The 24,545-nt window shown below is 34.2% G+C and overlaps 1 protein-coding gene and 1 pseudogene across 1 annotated transcript; one reads left to right on the top strand and one right to left on the bottom strand.

Moving 5' to 3' along the window:
* Positions 1-4,094: 4,094 nt before the first annotated feature.
* LOC127135162 (nucleobase-ascorbate transporter 1-like) lies at positions 4,095-5,959 on the bottom strand (annotated as a pseudogene).
* A 16,911-nt stretch (positions 5,960-22,870) lies between these two features.
* Positions 22,871-23,913, top strand: LOC127135161 (ethylene-responsive transcription factor ERF086-like). The gene has a single exon (XM_051061950.1). It carries the CDS (start codon positions 22,900-22,902, stop codon positions 23,911-23,913), a length of 1,014 nt encoding a protein of 337 aa, XP_050917907.1. The 5' UTR covers positions 22,871-22,899.
* Positions 23,914-24,545: the final 632 nt, after the last annotated feature.

Here is a 24,545-nt window from a genome sequence, read left to right as displayed (position 1 = left end):
AGATTCGTATTTCCTTATGGAATCGAATGTCCATCCTGTAAGTCGAGTTTGTTTTTTCAGCCCACCTTTCGGATGATGAGTGTCTTGGATATGTTCCCCGATTCACGCCCGGTATCCCTGATGTTCCTTCCTTCTGCTCCCTATTATGACTTTTTGTCCCCTGTGGAGTCAGACTTTCCTGAGTTGAGATGAACCTTTTTGGTCCTCCTCAGATGTTTCAGATGATTGATATCTCTCACCCTTATACTGGTCTTAGATATTCTTTCTCCCTGAGCATGTTGTTCTCTCACCCAGTAACCGGTGTTTTGATGACATGTCTCTCTTTGAGTTTATTACCCAGTAGCCGGTAATATCTCGTTTTTTCTTCCTCAGCTGAGTCCTTTATGGATTTCCCCGTCTAAGTCCGGATCTTTATCCGATGTGTCCTTCATGGATAGTTTTGTTGTATTGGCATATTCCCCAATACATGCATCTTTGCGTCAGCTCGAGTCTTTACATCGATTTATTTTCGTGGAATCCCTTCGTGTCTCCCAGCAAGTTTTCAAGTTGTGGCCTGCTCACGCATTTTTTTGCTTTTCCCTAGAGTCTCTATCTCCCTAGTGAGTGCGTTACTCCTATGGATTTTTTTAGTTCCTTCTGATTTCTTTTCCTTCATGGAAACCATTCATCATGAAGATTTTATTGCATGCATACATTTGAATCATGAGGTCTCTTAGGAACCAAAATCCGTCTCTATGTTATTATTTAAGCTCATTCTATCTCGTCGAGACGAAGATTTTAACCTTCATATCTCCGGCTAGAACGACCTTAAATAGGGGCATCTATAAGACCCTAATTTTGACCCTAAGATCCCTCATGGCATCATATCATTGCTCAATATATTGCCTCAGGGATCATAGCATGTGTGGCTCCTTAACCCTTGGGTGGGACTTGTGTGAGTGGTTTGAGACCACCAAGCATGCTTGTATTGTATATTATTGCTTTTCTTATTTTTTTTACTAACCAAAAGCACAAAAATATCTCACTAACTCTTTTTGTTTTGAAGCTCAAGTGATCATGTGCTCCCTTTGCTCCTAGGAGGCTCCTAAGCTCAATAAAGTAGCTGGATGAAGATGAAGGCAAGCATGACAATGGTCCACAAAGCTACTAATCATCATATATGTCTCCCAAGTATCTCAATTTTCCAATTTGATCAAGATAACCCAAAGGGCTTGAGGATTGTTTCCCAAGGAAACCCTAATTCAACTGTGTATTGACTGTGCCTTGCTCATGAAGCAACCTCAACCTATGATCAAATTTAATCAAGGGAAGTTCTTTCATTCATTATTTTATGCATATATGAGCTTATTTGAATATCCTCAATCATTCATTCATCAAGATTTGAAGTTTGGCCTTGAGAAGTTGACCAGTAAGTCATCTGACTAAACTGAGGATCACTGAGATATACTTTTTGATGTGTTTGTCAAATGAAGATGACCCCAAGAGAAAAGGTGTTATTACGAACCATATGAACAACTTTCATGTTCACCAAAAATCCATTTGAAACCTGTAAGGTCATCATTAATTTCAAAACATTATAGGTCATTTTGACTGAAACCCTAATTTTGGATCAACTTCCCAAGGACATAATTTATTTAATTTTTATGATTTTGAGGTGATACCAATTGCATTGGAAAGCTTAAGATGTCTAATTCAAATGTTATGTTGGACAAAATTTCAAAATCCTAAAATAAACACATGTGATAATACAAAACATTATAGGTCACTTTGGACCTAGGCCATTGAATTTGAAAAATGTCCAACTTCAAGTGCCAATAACTTTCTCATTAAAAAACCAAATGATGAGAAATTTAAGTCCAAAATTATAATCTTGAAAAGATCTAAAACTTTGATGTTGGAGGTTTTTCCATTTGAGGCTTGAATAATTGAAACAGAAAGGCTTGAAGTTGCTTGTTTTTGGCAAATTTTTCAAAGGGGAACCTAAACATGTTTTGTACCCAAAACTTCACAGCCAGTTTTCATAAATTTCCAAACTCCAAATGTATTTTTTCCCAACATAAATTTTGTTCCTTATGCCAAGAGCTTTCCAACCATTACTCACATGACCATTTTTGGATTTTCCATGTGGATGTTTCGAAGAGCTCAATGTTTATGCTCATTTTTGCAATTCACATCATAACTTGGAATGCAAGCCTGTGCAGCCTCTTGTGCACGTCCAATTCAACTAAATTTGACCTCAGCATGCATTTCCACTCATTATTGGGCTTTGCAAGCACCTGTACAGGCCCATGCATGAAGGATCCAAGTTTCATGCACACGAGCATTGCACCACCCTGCATCCATTCCAACTATAAATAGAAGTGCAACCTCATTCAAAATTCAACCTGAAGGAGATCTGAAACGCTGCTGGATTGAAAACCAAACCCTCACTCAAAGGAATTTCAGTTTTCATTTTCAATTTCAAGCTTGAATTTCAACATCATTAGTTGATCTTCAAGTCTTAATTCCTTAACCTTGCATCACCATTACACTTCCAGATCAAAATTGGATCAAGAGCTTGGACAATTTGTGCTTTTTGAAGCTCCATTTCAGAGGTATATCACCAAACTTTTTTTGATTCAGATCTTGAAATACAATGTGATTGCTTGAGTTTGTGCTGTTTTCTGAAGTCCTCAAGCATGAGGCAGGCCAGTGGTGGTCTTAATTTCATGAATCGTGCCATTTCAGTTTGTGTACCATGATCTTCAAGCTCGTTTTTCTCTTTAAATAGGAACATTAAGGAGAATCCATGGTTACAGGGGTGATGTACATCACCTCAGCTTCATTTTGATACCTTGCTTTTTCATTTTCATTTAAGTTGAAATCCCTGGGCGTGGTGGCCAAAATCAGTTGTCTGGCCGGAGAAGATGGTGATTTCCACCACCATCCCCACGTGGGAGCTTCCAGGCCATTGGATCTTGGTAAAATGTTATAATCTGGGCCTTTTATTTGGTTGACTTGTTTTAATTCAATGTGTGATGCGCTTGACTTGAGTACATGGTATGACCGCGCCTCTGAACCCTCAGATCATGGCCACATCATTTAATGAATGATCCAAGCGCGCTGGTTTTTTCTCTTTTTCTTATTTCTGTTTTAATTTCATTTAATTCCTTTTAATTTCAAAAATTCATAGATATTTTATTTGAAGTCACAAAAATATGATACCAATGCCAAAAATTTTCTTGAAAAATCTAGTTTCATATTTTCATTTTTAATTAATTTTGTGACTTCATTTAATATTTTTTGTGAATTATTTGGTTTTTGATAGTTTTTAATTCATTTTAATTACTTTTTGATATTTGAAAAATCCAAAAAATATTTTCTTAACACATATGGGTCATGATAAGTCAATGAAAAATGGTCTCATCAATTTCTTAATTGATTTGAGACTTATTTGAGATTTTAGTTCATTTGTGTTATTTTCTATTGTTTTTAATTGTTTTAAAATAGTTTCTGATTTCAAAAATTATTGAAAAAATTTGTCAGAGCTTGTTTGACCATGTTAGACCTATGAGAATTTGATTGGACTTGTTGAAGTTGATTTGAATTGAATTTGAGGTTTAACCATATTTTGTCCATTTTATTTTGCATTTATTTTTAATTCAAAAAATACCAAAAAAATATGTTTGACTTGTTGACTTCTGATCTTCATTTCTCTTCTGTTTAGCATTGGTTGATGATGATTTGATTCACTTTTGACTAATTGTGTTTGACACACTACAACAAACAAGACCTTAGACAGCGCTTTTTTTAGCCTTAGACAGCGCTTTAAAGCGCTGTCTAAACCTCCGCTGCTAAAGGTTTAGACAGCGCTTTTTTAAATCTTAAAAGCGTTGTCTAAGCCCCCCCCCCCCCCCCCCCCCCCCTTAGACAACGCTTTGGCCAAAAGCGCTTTATAAGACCCTCTTATTTTAAATTTTTTAGGTATACCTTAGACAGCGCTTTTGAAAAGCGCTGTCTAAGCCCCACCTCCTTAGACGGCGCTTTGGCCAAAAGCGCTTTCTAAGACCCTCCTATTATATTTGCTTCGTCTTCCTCCATCAACACAAGAATAATAAACTAGGGAAATTTTTTATTCCATTGAAATCTACAAAGCATGGTTCCAAATGCTTTTACAATCCTCTGTTGGACCAAAATTTATATGGTCCACACAAAAAAATTGGTGATGTTAAAGGAAGAATAGCATTTGTTAGTCATGAATTCTGGAATGTGCAGATCCAAAATAAAATCTACTCTACTCTCTTCATTTTCTCTACACCGTCTTCAAGTAGGTGGGAAGAACTTGTTTAGATTGAATGGTAAAGTATAAAACTCTTCATTTTTGTTATCACCTCTAAATGTTCTAAACTTCACCCACCACGGCATTCCTCGATCTTTCTTCGATTTTTCAACTTCAAGAGTGTTGTCAAGGATCACTGCTACAATCAATCCTACTGTTGGTGGCGACGAGAATATCGTGTTTAAAAATGCATTGAACTGCAAAGATAAAAAAAAACATATATAAATATTACTATAATGTAAATGTCTACAAATTGAGTAGGATAATATTATAGTGTTAGGGAAAACACACCCATAGGGCGTTGGTGTGAACGGGGCCGTGGCGTGAATTAGTCCAGTATTGATCGAAAAATTGGGGAACGGATATTCCAAGGAACAATGTGAGCCCAATGATGATGAGATTTCTCATGGAGTTCATGTTTGTAAACTGAAGAAATGATATTCCAACGGCACCCGATGAACAATGAAACACATTATTAGTGATGTAAATTTTACAATAATCAGTGCATAGTGAAACATTGGCGATGAAGTTCACTTGAAACGCCAAAAACATACCAACAAGGCCAAATAGAACGCAGTACAATGCAGCAAATATTGGGAAGGGTATAGATGCAAATACAGCTCCAAACTTTCCTGCAGATAACAGAAAGTTGAAAAAAATCAGCAAGTGAATCGGGTTTTTTTTCTCATCAATACTTGCCACCATATATTGGATCAAAATTGTTGCTTTTAGTAGCGAAGATTGTGTTTGGAGCATTAATATCAACCTAAAGTAGCAAAGAATATCATAAAACCAGCAGAAATTTGAACAACTCTGCGACTTCCAACTCGAGTCAGGCCAAGGAGTCCCACATTTTCCCTGGAATAATAACCAACCACAATGTTCAAGCTATCATAGAAAGACAAAAGTATCGACATACACCAAGCAACTTGTATTCGAAATTCAATGACGAGTAACTTACACAGAAACAGTGGAACCTGTCCCCGTTCCATAAAGTCCATCAAGCAAGATACCAATCCCCTACGAAAAATTAATAAGCCTCTCAGTCTCAAACACGTATATAACCGCAACATATCAATGTTATTAGCATTTCGGGTAATTTACCTGCCAACCAATGCCTCGACTCAACATATAAGCAGGAGGTGGAGTGGCAATTGCCAACCGAGATGCTGCCTTATATGCACCAGTCGACTGAAAACAGATTGCATGGTCACTCAAGTCACACAGGCTTGAAAGAAAAATCACAAAAACAGATTGTACGACAATTATGTTGTGTCATGGAAGGTCTGTGTCGGTAAGCTCCACTTGCAGTCAAGATGACAGAATAGATCCAAACAATTGTGACACAAACCAAAACTGGGAAACGTTCAAAGATAGGAATGTCCCTAAATGGTCGCACATGCTTGAGATACTGCAATTTACACCAAATTAGTCTGTCTGAAGAAAATAAATATTAATTTGATAAAAACAACTATGATTTTATCGTGTCACTTACTTGCGACAATCCAACGACCAACAGAAGCATCGGTATACCAATTTCAACACAGTTCCCTAACTGAAATGAAAAACAATATTGAAAATGCATAGCTGTGATATGGAAAACACCCTTTACTAAAACAAGAATTTAAGATATACTACTCCTTAAATATCATTTTTCAAAGTTACTAAAATGATTGTAGATAACCTACACAACACATACAGATACAAAATAAGAAACCGGATAATAAATTAACAAGATCTAAAAACCCTAAATGGATGAGAAAAATCTTAACGCCGGAATCGGTAGTTGCCGGGAGTGAATTTTCGGCGGCGATGGTGTCGAGAGCAAGTTTGCGTTTGAGAGGGTTGGAAGAAGGAGGTCTTGGTGGTAACAGACTCTTGGATTTGACATGGGAGAGGGAGTAAGGGACGATGATGTTGTGATCTGAAGGAGGATCGTTTTCTTTGGAGGGTTTGTGTTTGCGAGAAGAGGGTCTGGTTTTGGCGGAGCTGCTAGGGCTTGATGAAGATGGAAGCTCTGCTGTGTCCCTCGCTATTGGGTTTCTTGGAAGCATGAAGTGCTTTCCAAAAGCGCTTTCTAAACCCCCACCTTAGACAGCGCTTTTGGTTTTAATTTTTTTTAATTGAAAGACTTTAAACAGCGCTTTCTCAAAAGCGCTGACTAAGGTCTATATTTAAAAGCGCTTTCTAAAAGCGTTGTCTAAGGGGGGGTCTTAGACAGCGCTTTCTAAAAGCGCTGTCTAAGACCCCCCCTTAGACAGCGCTTTCATTATTTTTTTAGAACATTTTCCGTGTTTTATTTTTATTTTAACCTTAGACAGCGCTTTCTTTTAAAAGCGCTGTCTAAGATGCGCTGTTAAAAAACCTTTTTGGCGTAGTGACACTTTATTTCTTTTTCCATTCATTTCATCTTCATCTCTTTCGTTTTATTTTTTGGCCAATGAGTTAATGTCATATGGTTGGTCTTGACATATGAGAGGTTTAACCTTCTTTGATCCAAATCAAACTCAACTTGATCCAAGATCAAGTGAGTTGCTTTGTGTCCAAGATAAGTTGCTTCTTGGTCAAGCAAAAAACCTAAAATCCATACAAGGCCTTTCTCTTTTCTTTTGGCATGGCAAGTTGTAGGAGCTTGGCTTACTAGTCACGATCTCTAACTTATTTTTATTTGCCTATAGTTTTATTGACCGGCCTCAGATAGGTGTGACTACTACATTAGTCTACTTACGATTGCTTAACATAACGCTAAATTGTCTTATGACAAACTAACATAACCATACTAATTATTAACTTTAATTTGAGCATTTAATTTCTTGCAATTTACTTTAATGCAATTTACTTTCTTACTCATTTATTCATATTGCTTTTCCCTTTGCTCACTTGAGCACATATTTTATGTTTATGCCATTTTCCTTTTGCTCATTTGAGCTCATTATTGTACATAAATATATTGTTGTCTTGTGTTTGTTTTGTCTTTGTTTGTGTGAACCCAATGCAAAAAGGAGAAAGGACTTAGAATTAGGACTTACCTATGCTTAAAGGAGTTCAAGAGAAACTAGGCCTCATGCCTTTAGAATGCTAAATTTGTTGAAGAGCAACTAGGCCTCATGCCTTTAGAATGCTAAATTTCAAAGTTGACTTCAAAGGACTTCCTTTCCAAAACTCATTCTTTGTCCATTACTCTTATTGTGTTATGAACTTTGTGATGTTTGTTCTTGTGTAATAGGAATTCCATCTTGAGATAGTAAGAAGGACCATTGTCATGAGTAACCAAGTTAAGAGAGACAAGCCAAATGGAGATCCTAGGAGCTTGAATCTGAATTATTTGATTGCTTGATTGTGCTTGCTAAGTCCAAAGGAAAGGAGCATCTTGAATCATCTCTATGATTTCAAGAAAAGGAACTCCAAGGGTTTTATAACTTCTCTTACCCTTGTATGCTTTAGGACTAGCCTTTCTCTTCTTCTCCTCATTCTAACCCAAGCCAAACTCTTTTTGTGCAAACTTTTACTTTGTTTCAAGTTAGAAACCTAGGCCTTATGCCTTTCACTTTTCAAAATCTTTTCATTAATACTCATTGTGAATAAATTTTAATCCAACTTTGACTTAATTTTGTAAATAAATCTAACTTGTAAATACAACTCACTTCAAGTTGACTTTGTGGTTCCAATGGCCACCTTTGTTAGAACTTTTCATAAACATTAGTCATAGGTTTGAGTTATCATAGTGGTTGATGTAAACCTCACCTTATCCTTAGTGATTGGATTATAAGTCTTCCATACTTATTATAGGGTTAACCCCTCACTAGTATGTTAAAGCTCTCCTCACATGATGGATTGTTGGTTTAGATTGAGTTTTCTCCCTTTGATAACAAAAGACCTTAAGGCTTTTGATCAAATCAATTCACCAATCTTTGTGATTTTTACCCTGAACTACGAGGTTTTGATCCTACCTTTGTGATGGTATGTAGGCAATGGGTTCATCCATTCAAACAACAAATTTGTAAATATAATCTATTCTCTTCTCATCCCTCCAATCCTTTGCACATATTTTCACAAGTACCAACCTACAACACACATTTGCAAAAAGAGGTTCCCTTAGAGTACTAAGGATGTTTTGGGTGCTTAAAACCTTCCCATTTCATAACCAACCCCCTTACCTAGATCTCTGACATTCTTATTAGTTTTTGATTTGATAAAACTTCTTACTTGGCTTTTGTTCGCTTTTTTAGCCTTTCCTTTGGACAAATAAAAGTACGGTGGAGACTCGAATTGTATGTTTACTTTTGGTTTAGTCAATAAACCTGAAGGTAATGAATATCCCTCTACAGGTTGACATTAACACTGGTGTAGAAACCGATAAATTAGGATTCACATGGGCCGATCTTTGAAAGGAAACTTATAAGAACAAACCATTCATCATGACAACTCAAGCAAAACAATTTTTTTATGTTTGATCCTTCTAACACTAGATGGTCAATTGTTCTTTATGGAAAATAGCTTCATAATAGTATTGATGAAAATCAAGATTTTAACTATGAGCCTCACTTGTTTCGCAACACATATACGTCATTCATCTGAGAAAAATGATATCATGAAGAGGGGTTATGGGAAAACTAGTAAGTACATGTTTTATATTACTTAGTAATTTATAATTATTCATTTTGATAATTTTTATTCCTTTTACTAAAGACTTAATATTGTTGAAGATTGTCCTAATCGGTTTCAAATGTTGTTTAAATTATATAAGCTCAACTACTAGTGACAAATCTTAGCTTAAAACTTTTGGATAGACTACAAGAGTTTCCATTTTGGTTATTTATTTATTGGTTAATCATTTGTTTTATTTTTGTTGTAAAACTATAAGGTGTGTGCCATTTTTTCTTTGCATTTGGTGTAAACAATTAATATTTGTGGTACAATGTTTCTGTTTGAGATATTACCAAAATATACAAGTTTTTGCTTCAAAAATCTGCAAAATGTGGTTCTATATTTTGTGCTATGGCTCTGTAATACAAGTAAAAATGAAAGTATAAAAATTAAAGTCATCCCCTTGGTCTTTAAATATAATTGAGGTAAAAAAAGTGGCGATATTACCTCGTTTTACTCAAAAACCGAGATTTAATATTGGGCACACCATCTACTTCTGAAAAATAATAAAGAGGAAGATGCTAGGGATCAAATCCATATGCAGATAACTTTACCCCACGATTATTAAAAAACCGAGGGGTAAAGTTGCCACTTTTCATGACGCCATTTGTTACCTTGCCTCTATATTCGAGGTTAAATTCATTTCACGTTCAAGGTTAAATGTGTTTTTTGTAGTAGTGACATTCCGACAACCATCAACACCATGAACTGCACTGCAACGCTAACCACCATGGTTCGACTAACTTTGGCCATCATCCGTCACATGCTTTGATTAGGACCACCATCTTGACTATAACTCAACTTCCTTTCACCATAAACCTTCATGTTAATCTCTTCACAACCACACCCTCATACTCATTCTCCTTCACTTTTCACCATGCGACTAACACACACCAACAAATGGCGGTCACGTTCATCCACCACCTACATTCGAGATCCATCCATCCTCATGTTTTCCTCCTTCATACCATACACATGCTTTCGGTTTCACGTATGCATAATCTGCTTCTAACCATTACCTTTAACAACACAACATCACAACTCCAAACCATTGTGATAAGCATCGTTACACCACTTCCATTTTATACTGCTCACGCATAACCATCCTAACTACCCATTTTCTGCACTCAAACGCACCACTGCCTCTGTCCAAGAATCTGAAAGCCATCGTTTCCATACGCACAACTTTCAACAAACTCGTTATCGATCCAAACTCACAATTGGGTCTCACTCTATTTCAACGACTCAATAATGGTTATGTTCGAGAGCTTTGTTACATTTTAAGTTATATTCTATTTCGATTTTCTTTTCCCATTGTGCATACATGTTGCTGTTACGATTTTACTTTTGAGTTTCGTATACATTCTATAATATCGAGGTATTATAATTTCTATGTTGTTGTTTCTTTTGTTGCTTTCGTTGTGTTACGAAGTTGGGAGTTCAAAATCGTTTTCGCTCTTGAATACGTATTGAGCGCATATATTATATCAGTTTCATGGGATTATTTTTTATTCTATATTAATGGTGGAATGTTGTAAATTCCATTTGCGCATGATTCTGTTTCAATAATAATTCTCTAGATTTGGGGGATTTTACAAAAACTTTGAGATTTTGAAGTCTATGATGTATTTAGTGAACGGGTTCCTCCTTCATTGGGTAACAACATAGTTAGCGGTACCATACTCGTTTCCCCTTTGAGAATGATGGGAAGAAGTTCTCCTAGGAAAACTATCTTCAGCTGACGTATGAATGTTGTCTCCTTCTATGGAGTCACGAGGAGAATATTCGTTGTCATGATGACGATGATGATTCCTTTTTAGAAACTCTTGCGATCTTCATGGTTGTGACTCTGAGTCGACAAGAGCATCCATCGGGTTGGACTTGGAGTGGCCATGTTGCAACACCTTTAGATGAGTTGCACTATGTCTTGGTTTTTTCAATTGGTTCACTTTTATGCAAATAATCCTCATGTTTTGGTGTTGTAATAGGTTTAAGGTGTTTAAAATGTGTTCATTTTCATCTGGAGCTCCGAACAATGCTTGAAGTTGCTGGAGGTCATGCAATGGTGGTGGAACCTAAGGTTAACAAAGACAAAGTTGATGTTGTGGCGAAGGAAGCAAAAAATGAGTAGGAGGAACATGATGCTGGAATAAAGGAATTGGAAGAGAATATTGAACAATCGAATAAGAAGTTGTGATATGATGTGATGCCCTTATTGCTGGAGGAATCACGATTAAAGCTTATGAATCTTGGTGTTGAGGAGGTTCTTTGGTCGCAAGAATAAAAACTTGTGATGTGTTTGTTATATTGGAGGATTAACATTGTTGAGCAAACATCAAGAAAAATGTTAGGTGAGTAGTTGTTTTAGAAACATCCATAAAAGAAAGTAGCAAAAAATAGTTTCATTTAGAAAATAGTTAGAATTGTCAAAATGGTAAAAGAAATAGGTTAAGAAGGCGCAACAACTGAGATCAAATAGATTCATTGAATAATATTTTTAAAATCAAAAAACAATTCTCACAAACAACACCAATATTCCCTATAGGAACAAAACATGGATGAGAAGTTAAGTATGACCTATGTGGAAAGGCTCTCGCTACAGGGATTGATTCCCCAATGGATCGGAGAAACATGTTCCTTCAAGGTTACAACTTCAATGCTAAAGTCAGTATTTGAGAGAGGTGGAATTCTTACAATTGTGAATGAGTGAATACCTAGATTCACTCTTATATAGACGTAATAGTAAGAACAAATTCGGTTGTTTCAACTTGGATTGTCGAGGACCGTTGAATGCATGCCTAAGGTTCATGTGAAGATGTGAATCATGCATCTATACAATGCTCTAGAGTAGAGGCATGCCTATATGTTAGTTTAGTGGATTAATCCGATAAACTAAGGTATTTGGATAACTTAGAACAAGATTATTTTAATTAAAAAAATTAAGTCAAATAAAAAGATTAAAAAATATGAGAAAAAAATAATTTATGCTTCTCAATGATAAATTGAAAGGAAAACTTTTTTAAATAAATAAAATTAATGTATTGTACTTAAGGTGAGTACAATAGAGGTTACTCTGTAGGCAGTGAGATGCACAAGAGTGCTCTCTATTATGATTTTTAAATGAGCGAATGAATTACTCGGTTATCTACCAATGGTATTTATAGGTTTAGTTACTTGATCAACAGTTTGCTAAGAAGATTGGTTTGGGGCCTACAAACCCATGTGCCCTGGATTTTGGGCTGATAATGGGTGACTAGAGTGAGTCATCCTCCTTATAGGTTTTTTGGACCGGCCAAAGGCCTAATCCATCTCGAATCCACTCTACTTGATCCAAAGTATAAAAATAGTTCTCGTGCTAAGAGTAAGGTACAATCTTTGATCTCCACTTTCACTATACTCATCTTGAATCTTGAGCTGACTTGGATGTTGGAGTGCTAACCATGTAAATCCATCCTTCTCCACCGTAAATAAGATTAAAGCCACCATTCAAGATCACCCGTTATCCAACTATCTCCATTATTGGTTCCAAAGCGGAGCTAGAGCATCCATTTCAGCTTCCTGGACGAAACAGTGGCGCCGTCAGTGGAATCGACTTTTGATTCCTATGATTTCCATGAAAAATCATGTTCTCTTTACAAACCTATCTAACAAACTCATAAGTTATGGATCTAGATTCTTGTGGTTCAGATCCAAATCTTTGGTTTACCTGTTCGTATCCTCTTTAGGTTACCGAATCAAGAAAAAATTAACTTTTGATTCCTACATTTTTACTGAATCTGGAATCACCTTTCAAAACCATCTCAGATCTCTAAATCGGGAAGCGCTCAAAAGAAAACACCAAGATCCGTCATACTTGATTCAACGAATCATCTTCTCAACTACGATTCTCCAAAATCCGGATCCTTGATTCTCTTAGAAACTTAGTAGAATGGCAAACTGAAGAGTCTCATATATAGATCTAGGATTATATCGGAGTCTGAATGCGATTTCCATGAAGTTCTGCCAAAGATTTGCAATTCACCTTCTGACCTAATTTCTTCCTAACGTCTCCCTCTTGTCGAGGCGCCTACTGAGGTTGTGGCTTCAAGATACCATCAGTTCATAATTAATGGCACATGGATTTTGCAAGTTCATAGTTAACGCCAGATGCCAATCCAATATCGGGGTGCATCATGGGGGTACTATAAGATTTCGACTCGATGCACTGGGGCATCTATGCGATTATGATACAACTTAAATGTAAGACATGCATGATTGTATATCCAATATAGACTTAATGCATCTATGTGATTCCGATATAAATTAAACACATCTCTTGCATGATCTCTATTGCACACAAGGTTTCGGTCAGATAACAAAACCGGGACTGACCGTTTGCAAAGAAACACAAGAGTCACCACCGAATTTTATTTATTCCTAAAGAAGGAAAGGGGTAATAGTTGGTAAAACCCTTAGGAAAAAGAAAAGGAAAGCATAGAGGGAAGGGCACGTATATGGATATTGATTGGTCTCGCAACCAAGATTGGGTTCGGAAGTCGATTATGCAAGGGGGAAGTATTAACACCCCTCATGTCCACGTTACTCCATGGGAGCTATTTAAGTTGTCTGCGTGTGTGGGTATTTATCTATAAAAAATGTCTTTATTATTTATTAGGAAAAAGTGTGAAAGAATGAGATTTTGGGTTTTGTACTATTGTGGTCGCCAAGGATTGGGGTTCTTGTGCCTACGTATCATTCACCGGGTGATGGAGAATCAAAGCTCTGTAGTTTGGAGTAGAAAATGCTTATGGGTTGGTTGATTTTACCTTTGAGAAAAGGGTTTTCGGTGTGATGCCCTAGGGAGAAAAAACGAGTTTTGATGAGTTGCGTTGATTTTACCTTGAAGAAGGGTTTATGAAAAGAGTGTTTGTAATTAGATTGCACTAAATTATATGTATGGAGGTTAATATTCTAGATAAACAAGCCAAACGTCTCGTGTCCAAAATAATCAGAGTAAGGGTAGAAGAGCTCCACCCTTACTTATTCCCCGCCATTTAAGGATCGTTGTGCACAATATTAATCATATTTTTATTGTTTTTTGAGTTTGATTATGAAAAATGTCACTTGATGTTGGATCAAGGGTTTATTACTTTAATTTTGAAATTGTGACGTGCATGAATATTTACATGGTAACCAAGCAAAAAAGTAAAGAGTCTCATTCTAAGATAGCCCAAGAGAAAGCCTTGTGTATGCAAAAGTGACCTAAGCTAACAAGTGGATAATGCAAAAGTGACATAAGCTAACATGATGTCATTCTTACAATGAAAGATTATAAGTTACAAATGAAATCCAAGGTTAAGGCAAAGTGTCAAAAGATTAGGGCAAGATCTCCAAGCAATGGTCCTAAATGAAATCCTCTAAGTCCAAAGTTGATTACAAGTGAAATGCATCTTTTTGGTCTTATAATTTTATCATATTTTTGTTGTTTTATATTGTATGATAACAATAAATAAATGACAATGATAAATATACATGAGAGATATACAATGATAATAATGATGGGTACTTGAATGTAAATTACAATGCAATATAAAGTTGACATAAAAGTAAACCACAAGATGATAAACACAGATCAACAATAACAAAGATAAACAATATCAAGGTTAATTATGTATAGTTAGTGGTTTGTTAAATGTACAAAGTAAACATTTGAGGATTATCTATCCATAGGTCAAAGGACTCAAAATATGGCGCATCAAGGAAGAACTTATCATTTATGTAAAGTATTGAAGATGATCCATGATCATCTAACAATAGATTTGAAACAATGAAAGTTATACAATCCCAAGTCCATCTATCAATGATTTGACAAATGGAAGATTATATCCCTCAATGATTACAAGTTAATAGTTGATTAATGATTAAATTATGTACAAGTTAAACATTGAAACATAAGTGTTAGAGGATTAGTAGTCAACAAAACAAGTCAAATGGATCAACAAGTTAGAAAGACAAGTTATGGCTTCATATATACATCAAATAAATTAAATATGGTTAAATAAAGGCAACCTATCAATACCTCAAAGTATCATGAATGATCCATTGATCATTCTTTGATAGATTTTAAGTATTGAAGGTTTTATCAACCTTAAAAAAGCCAAAGTCATGATCAAATAGACCTCATCAACCACCATCAATAAAAGCATGAAAAGTCAACAAAATAAATCAAAACAAAATAAAACAAGTGTGGAATAAAATAAAAGGGGAAAAAATAAGTCAAGTGTGTTTGGAAAATATTTTGATTAAAATTAATATGAGTGATGAAAAAAATAAAATGAAATTGAAATAAAATGGTTAAGAAATAAGAAAAGAAATAAAATAAAAGAAAAGAAAGAAAAATAGAAAAAATAACATGGGGGGTGCTAGAGGTTGAACCCCTGACCTTGGGGTCAACCCCCATTCGCTGGACCAAGCGCCCTTTGGTGACTACTAGCGCGTTCAATGAAATAAATATTATAATCAAACATTAAAAACAAAATGCACGCATAACAACCAATCAAAAGTTGCCAACATATAGTTTTTGAAAACGCGCGAGCCAACAAATACCTGAGGTTGTCTTCAACCTTCAGCCATCGAAAATAAACTTCTGCAACTCGTTTTTTTAGGAGGAATCAACCACAGGTTCAACTCCCAAACTCATCATTGTTGTCTTCTCCACACTCATGAGCTATTGATTGGCTTAAAGTATGGAATATTTCTCAAGAACCCAGGAATGGAACTTGACCTAAAAATAAAATTAAATGGTGGATATGAAGTAATCAACATTTAGACCATGGGGCTTAGCATCAGAGAGGAATTTCGAGCAAGATGGTAACTTGTTTGAGTGAAAATGGTGAGTGCAACTACCTGGTTGAAATCAATCTCAGATGGTTCCCTAAAGATGGTCATCTGAGTGTTGATGGAGGCCACATGTTTGTATGGGTTGCTACATCCATCAAACTTAGCCAATGATGGCAGTTCGAAGTTCTTTTAGACGAGCACTTCCTATATTTCATCTAATAGAGGATGGGGATCCAATATCTCTAGTTAGACATCCATGTTTTGTTTTGTGTTGGCGCTGCTGCATCTGAAGGACATTATTCTCTAAGGTTTGTTAACGGCGACTAAGATTATCCATAACAACGTACATCTATGCTATGACACTTTTCTCACTGTTAGATTCCTCGTTGGCCAAATTCATTATATTTTTGTTCACCATGATAGATAAGGGGGATGGACACGAAGACAATAATATGGTTGAATGTTGTGATCATGGCCCATGTTAATTTTGTTGGGGCCCCAAGAGAGGTGTCAATCTTACTTGCTAAAAGTACAAATGCATGATAATTCTTCGAGGTTAAGGGATGTCCAAGGCTTTCAAGTTGTTGTAGGGTTGAGAGTTAGCTGACTTGGGGTGTAAAGCTAATATATGTGTGTATTTTTGTGTTGTTAATCCTCTTATTAACCATGCTGGTGGGATATTTATTTCCATATGGGTCATGGATCTTAGGCCTCATTGGGATAACAACTGCTAAGGGAATGGACAAATTCCCTTCTACTATTCAGGGGAGCGTGATCCACATATCCCATGACTCTTTCTGTGTCATTATATGGAGAGGACACTTCACCTATTTATGCCCTTAGGCGATTAAACTTGGAGAAAGGAGATTCATTTAATAAAAGAGTGACATATTCAATAAAGGGGTGGTTGATCCGATAAATGGGTGATTAAAGATCTCAGTGTCACCTTTTAAGGCCTTTTTACAAATTAATTTATACATGGTCCCTCAAGCATGAGGGCTTGAGAATAACATAGCGATTTAGTTTATTCATCTTATATATGCCTCATAGGAGGATCGTAAGCGATACAATCTTAAGTTGAGCTCTTAATATGGAACACCAGTGGAATTCCCTATACGAGATTAGTATAGTCCCTCTGGCAAGAGAGTAGTTGAATCCCTCAGGCGAGAGGTTAGTTGAGTCCCTTAGGCGAGAGACTAGCTCAGTCCCTCAAGAGAGTCTTTACGTATTTAAAGGTGTCATACCATGAGTCATTCGTCAGATGAAAAATATCAAAAACGTATGTTAGAGTAGAGGCATGTGAGACATTTAATGTCATTATTGATGACTTATCCTTGGGACGCCTAACTGACCTTAATTTTCTGGTACATGTCAAAACGTGCAGAACCTTTCACATGTATTTGAAAACCTAGGGAACCTTTGATTACCCATAGTTTCTCCTATTTAAAAGTATGAACCCAACTTTTTCCCTTTTACACACACTTTCTTGCTAAAATTTTCAAGACGTTTTTCTACCTACAACAACTTCTGTGTCTCTACGAGCTCAAGTTCATACCCTACACGAGTACATGTTTGATACTTTCTTTTTCCATTTTTTATGAAGATTATTTGGGATTTAGGTGAAGATTGCAATCTAGTTTAACTTTCGAATCGTGGCGAGCGTATAATCCTATGAAACTATTGTTATAGGAATGCTAGGTGTCTTTGAGGCCAATCAAAGTTCTTTCATTTCATTCATAATTTTGCTAGGGGAGACATGTCACTTATTTTCACACTTATGCTATTAAAGATGCTATTAAAGATGGGGAATAGTGATACAATGGCGACATATTCAATAAAAGTGTGGTTGATCCAATAAATTGATTACTAGACATTGTTGCCTTTTAAGGTTATTTTTAGGAATATATAGATCTTTATCTATGGAAATGTTAGAAGGGCTTTATTTAGGCTGAAAGCAAAATATTCAACTTTAATGTTGATGTAGAATATTAAAAAAGAATCCTTTTATTTTTCAAATCTTGATAATTGGTAATACTTTGAATAATTTTCGTGAACAAAATTGTAGGGAAAATTTTCTCCTAAAAGATACAAGACAAAATCATTATTAAATATATCCTAAAAGGTAATTTCAAAGTTACTCAAAAAGATTATTTTAAAGTCACCCAAAGTTTTGGTAGATTATAACTAACAAAATCATGTAGAACTCAATTAGTATTGATCCACATATTGAAAACGCTCGTGAGGAAATGATATCACCAAGTAACATTGGTGGAATCAATTAGCGGAGAATCAAGCTAAAATAACAAAGAGATGGACAACATGATAATAAATTTTCTATTATATTTTTTTTAAGTGATGAAGTAACAAACACTACCTTTGATTTTTAATATTAACAAAATTATTTTTTAAATTTATTAAATAATTAATATATCTAATATCTATAACGACTACATATCTTAACTATGTAAAATGTGAATTTTTTATAATAAGTAGAGGAGAATAAATATGTGGTGATATTTCATCTTAAATTATGCATATTATTAATATTATGAATTTGAATTTTAATATTGTCTTTGTTGGAAGAGTTTTTTACTAGTGAGTATTGAAAATTATATGACTTTTTTTAAAGTAACATCTTTGTGAGAGACACACCAGATATTTATCTAAAATCTTAAGGTGATAGGTGAGTGGACTATGTCACTTATAAATGCTCAAATTTCTATATTTTTAACCAATGTGAGATTATTATCCACACTACTCAACTTGGTACATTCTCAACACTAATCTCAAATGTGAGTCCACAATACTCCCCCTCAAGTGGAAGCTCTTCCTATTTTCACTAGCTCTTATACTGTACATAACGTTTTTTATTCACCACCATTGTGGTGCTGTTGACACTCTTCAACGAAACGTTTCTTACTCGCCACCTTTGTGGTGCCGTTGACACTTTTCAACAAAACATTTCTTACTCATCATCCTTATGGTGCGGTTGACTTTCGATATAAATAAATCGGTCCCTTTCTCGAACCAAAGATTCATGATACCATGAATTGAGAAAGTTTCTCACTAGGGAACTATGGTCACTCCTATCCAGTAGGGAATTTCGATACAATTAAGTTGATCCCTTTACTCGAACCAAAGGCTCATGATACCACTGTTGGGGCTAATTCTGGGGGTCAACGCAAGAGAGCATTTTTCACTTTGGATATTTTCTTTAAGAGCAACACGCCTTTGTGAGAAAGATACCACATACTCAACCAAAATCTTAAGGTGATAGGTATGTGTTCTTCCACTTATAAATACTCAAGTCTCTACATTTCCAAGTTCCAACCAATGTGAGACTTCCACACACTACTCACCCATTACTCGAACCAGACTTTGATACCATGTGTTGGAGAAGTTTTTCACTAGAAAACATTGAACATTGTGAGACTTCTTCTTTTTAGAGCAACACATTTGTGAAAGACACACCACATATTTACCCAAAATCTTAAGATGATAGGTGGATGAATTCTTTCATTTATAAATGTTCAAGTCTCCACATTTATAATCAATATATAACTATTATCCACACTATTCACACTTGCTACATTCTCAATCGTCTTAAATTAAAATATTAAAGAATTTTAAAGATAAATATGTTAAAAAAATTATAGTATGAGTATAAAAAAAGACAACCGCTATTAAATATTTTATAAAAATAATATTCAAAAGAAAAAGAAATACAAATTATGTAATGCTCGATTAAGAAGTAAAAGACCCTACATAAAAACTCTATCAATAAAATACAATTTTTGATTTGTTTTCTGAGAGAAAGTATATTCATAGTTTGACCCATTCCATAAGAATCTATGATTGTAATGTGCTATTTCCAATGCAATATAGGCATGTGATTGTAGGCCAATTAAGAGAGAAAAATTATACATTTCCATCCTATGTGTCCCTCTCTATGCTTTAGTTTTGTGAGTTGGGTTAGTCTAATTCAACTTGTAAATGTCCTTTAAACTTTTCATTGCACTTTTGACTACTGCTTTTTAATTTATAATGGCTTTTGGAGATCAGAAACAAGAAACAGTAAAGGTGATTAACCAAAAAGCATAATATTACACGAACGAACTGTGGAATCACTTTTTCACCATAATTTTATGTTATCCCTCATTTTATTCACAAAAGTTACCATGTCTAAAACATAGCACCACCAAAATTTGACTAAATATGTATAAAAAAAAGTATTATTATAATTAAAAATGATAAAATAAATCTAATCAGTTGAACATATCTATTTTACTCATATTCTTTATGGATAAATAAAAAAATTTAATTTGCATTTTCTAATATATTCGTCGCGAGTTGCTCGGTTTTTTGTGGAATGTTGCAGTGGGCCTTAACATAAATTTTTGTAATTTTCAAATTAAAAATGTTCAATTTATGCTGATATGTTCTTCAGCAAAGCTTTAAGTCTGCATCTTACACTATATATCTCACACCATTTTCTATTCTAGATTTTAAAAAAAAATGGATTTAGACAAAACGGACATATCAATTTGCCATCAAATGGTATTATCAGTTTGATACACAGTGGAATATGAAATAAAACATATATAGGACATATAAAGAATCAAAATATTTGAGTTGTGGGTCCTTCGAAATAGGACATAATAATTTGTATACTCTAATGTGTGGTTGTTTCCGTGACACAAGACAGGAAAAGCTCATACATGTATCCAAAATTGTTAGATAATTTTGCGTGCAGTTAGAGATAATTTTAACTGCTCCCTTTGAAAATCATGAAGAAAACAAGAGATTAAGATGTAATTGAATCATTATTTTTGCATAAAATGCGGATTCACATGTACTAGTGAGTGTGAAGCTGAAATTATATACCTCTAAATTCAAATGTTTTGAGACTCTCTAGGAGTATGTAGACAAAACTACGTGCTTGTTTTTTCTTTTTCTCGTTTTGTGTCTTTGGATTATTCATTCCTCCATAATAAGGTTTCAGTTTTACCAATCATTCAACCAATTCAACCAACTACCTATAGGAAAGTTCTTCAAAAATAAACATACCTTCATTACTAGGTCAATATCTATCAATATTAGAATTGATGTTTGTGATACGCATGTAATATAAGAACAATTCATGCTCTATAGTGAAATCAGAGTTGATCGATAAATAAAAGAGTTAAAATTTGCTGTTTTAATCCTAAACTTTCGATGTGATAGAGAAAAATTGACCTATAAAATTAACACTCGAACGCTCAAGTCAATATAAAATTGAAAAGTAATGTACGAATTTGAATATCCGAGAAATGACGTGTTTTCTCTTATAAATAGGAGAAATGATTAGTAATTGAAAGCGTGGATCACGATCCGCCGTCAGATTAATCTCGACGACTAGTAAAATTTTCACATATGAAATTTTCAACTCAAAGAGGAAAAAAAGACTATATAGTTTGCACTTTATTCCTCTTGCTCCGCTATTAAATATTTTTTTATGGACGATCCAGAACAATTTTCTCTAATGTTTAATTATATTTGATTAAGCCTTACCTTGCTTAAAAATTAATAAAATATTAAATATATTATTTTTATAAATAAATATTTTCTTCCGATTTATTAGAACATTGATACTGTAGGAAGTAAGATTGATGACTCATAAGTATGCAATTTTTATCAGGTTAATTTTTTATTGATAAGTATGCATTTTTCTAAAATTATATTCCATTGTATTGGTAAAAGCACAATAGAGTTGACAAGGTCAATTTCAGGTAGTTAATTGATTAGCTGAGCCTATACACGTGAACTGATATGCATAGAAATTTAATTTGATCCATCCTTATCAAATCCCAATAGATTGTATATGTACATGATGCAATAATTGGATCAATAAACTAGACATTATTCATTTGGTTAAATATATTACTAATTATATGTATTTGTGCTCATTCTAATTACATATAGAAAATGCATTTTTAGAGTGTCATTGGAACTAGGAATTAAAGATAGTGACTGTTGCAAAGAAATATGAACACACAAGTGTAATTGTGTAGAGCACATTTTAAGTAACTTGACAAGTGAAGGGGAATCTTTATTTTCACTCTTAAGTTGTGAGCCTTAAGTAAATATCATATCAAGAGCTAGTGATTTAATGGAAATAAGATAAAGAAAGATTTTAATAAAGTGGGTGGAAAGTACACTATGATCCTTCAAACAATGAATCTTATACAAAAATTGTTATTAATATTAATTATGGCAGTTCGATCAGATAACTATATAATATCTGAAGTCATCGGTAAAAAGATAAGAAATCTCTTTTAATTTAATTAAATATTATGAGTTCAAACTTAATCTAAAATATATTGTAATGTTAAATTTTTTGAAGGAGAAATTTGTTGTCTATTGTAGTTTTCTTTTAACTCGAATGATTAACATATAGTTGCGCGTAAAAGATATATGGAGAAAACTAGATGTCATTATTTTAGTGCATTAAGAATTTTAATATTAGAAATGATATATATATATATATATATATATATATATATATATATATATATATATATATATATATATATATATATATATATATATATATATATATATATTATATATATATATATATATATATATATATATAATATTACAATTACAATTTATATTATAAAAATACTCAAACCATATCGCTCATTCGTCTGGTCGTTTTCAACAATCAGTTGGGATTGATTCACATTTGAGGTCAAACATTGGGCAGGGGTCGAGTTGAGCTTTCGACTCCGTAATCAACATAAAATTTGTGAGTGAGACTGATTCACATTTGAGATCAAACGTTGGACAGATGTCGAGTTGAGCTTTCGATTCCATAATCAACATAAAATTTGTCAGTAAATAATATATATTTTTGTCAGCGTTCTTTAAATTTTGAGGACCTATTGAGAATTTAAAGAGTACAAACAAATACCTAACCCGTCTCAACTTTATTTAATATTTTAAAATGTAAGAGTCACTGTCTTTAAAAGACCCTTCAAATCAAATCATCTACCATTCATTCATCATAACAGAAACTTCTCACCTTCTGCAGCCTCATTTCAATCCATATTTTCTTTGCCATTTTCTCAGCCATGTCAACCTCTAAAAAACCAACATCAGATTCATCTTTCAAAGCATATCATGAAACAAATCAAACACAAATGTGTCTGTCACTACTTCAAAGGAACACCAACACATTACCTAGTGGTGAAAAAAGAGGTAGAAGAAAACAAACCGAACCAGGAAGGTTTCTTGGTGTTAGAAGAAGACCTTGGGGTAGATATGCTGCTGAAATCAGAGACCCTACAACCAAAGAAAGACACTGGCTTGGTACTTTTGATACTGCTCAAGAAGCTGCTCTTGCTTATGATAGAGCTGCCATTTCCATGAAAGGAAATCAAGCTAGAACAAATTTCATTTACACTGATACTATAAACTTTCACACCCTTGTTTCTTCTCCTATTGATGTTCAAACTCTCTTACCAGCTTCACAGTTACTCACAACCACTACTCAAACCAATCAAAATGCTACTTTTTCTCACCTCAACAACACTTCACTCACTACTGAAAAAGATCAAAACATGATCATCATGAGTACTTTTGATCATGAAAAAACAACACATGGATCATCATCAAATCATGATGATAGTTTCTTCTTCTCCAATGAAACTACTAATAGTACTAATAACAACTCTGGCTATCTTGAATGCATAGTGCCTGATAACTGTTTCAGAAACAGCACTGTTAGTTCTGCTTCAAGTGATGAAAAAGTTGGTGATAGCAACAAAGTTTCCATGGAGGGTCAAATTCAATCACACTTTGGCATCCCTTCATTTTCTCAAGAAATGCCAACAAGGGTCACTAGTTTTTCAGAGTTTTCTTATTCTCCAAGTGAAGGTTTCTTAGATTGGAATTCTAATGAACTTTCAGCTATATTCAACAACAATCCATTAACAGTTCATGAAGATGAATGCATGGAAACATTAATGTTTCCAAATTATCCCATCATTGAAAACCTCACTCCAAGCTATGGAATCCTCAATGACCAAGCTTCTTCTTCAACAAACTATTCTCCATCACTTGATTTTGGTTACCCTCTCTTTTAAACTATCTAGATGAGTTGCATTTTCACACACCTGCATTATTTTGTATTGCATTGCATGCAGCAGTAGTAATAGTAGTACTTTTTTTTGTTTATGTTTTTCAAGTAACTTTAGTAAGTAAGCTTTTTTTTAATGATGTTTTCTAGTGAAATTATTACTAAATATGTTACATACAATATGTTGATTTGAAAAAAGTTTGTCTGATGGAAAGTTACTTGTGTGAGATGCATATTGATGATATGATTTGATCCTGCTTTTGAGCTAGTTTGTCTAAACTTTTGACAACAATAAAGAAAGTTATGGCACGAGTGTCTTTGTAACAGCATAGTTCACAGAAAGATATATGTTGTCAAGCCACCCTTGCTTGCAGTACATTACATTCCTTTTTTTTATGATTTGATTGATTAGATAATTCCTTTTTACTGTTTTGTATACTTTTATGATAATAATAATAATGAATAGAAACTTTGAAAAACTCTAAACCAGTGTTATAATTGTTTCTATAATCATACTTTTTCATTTTCTTTGTAGATAACTAGTAGTTCTCTTTCACCATTATAAGTGAATCAATGAATCAGTTGATATGACTATTCATATTTCATGATGATAAAACATAATACTGCCATTGAGTTTGA

This window comes from Lathyrus oleraceus, chromosome 4 (assembly GCF_024323335.1).
Source record: "Lathyrus oleraceus cultivar Zhongwan6 chromosome 4, CAAS_Psat_ZW6_1.0, whole genome shotgun sequence".
NCBI lineage: Eukaryota > Viridiplantae > Streptophyta > Magnoliopsida > Fabales > Fabaceae > Lathyrus > Lathyrus oleraceus.
This window is presented reverse-complemented; position numbering and strand designations above follow the sequence as displayed.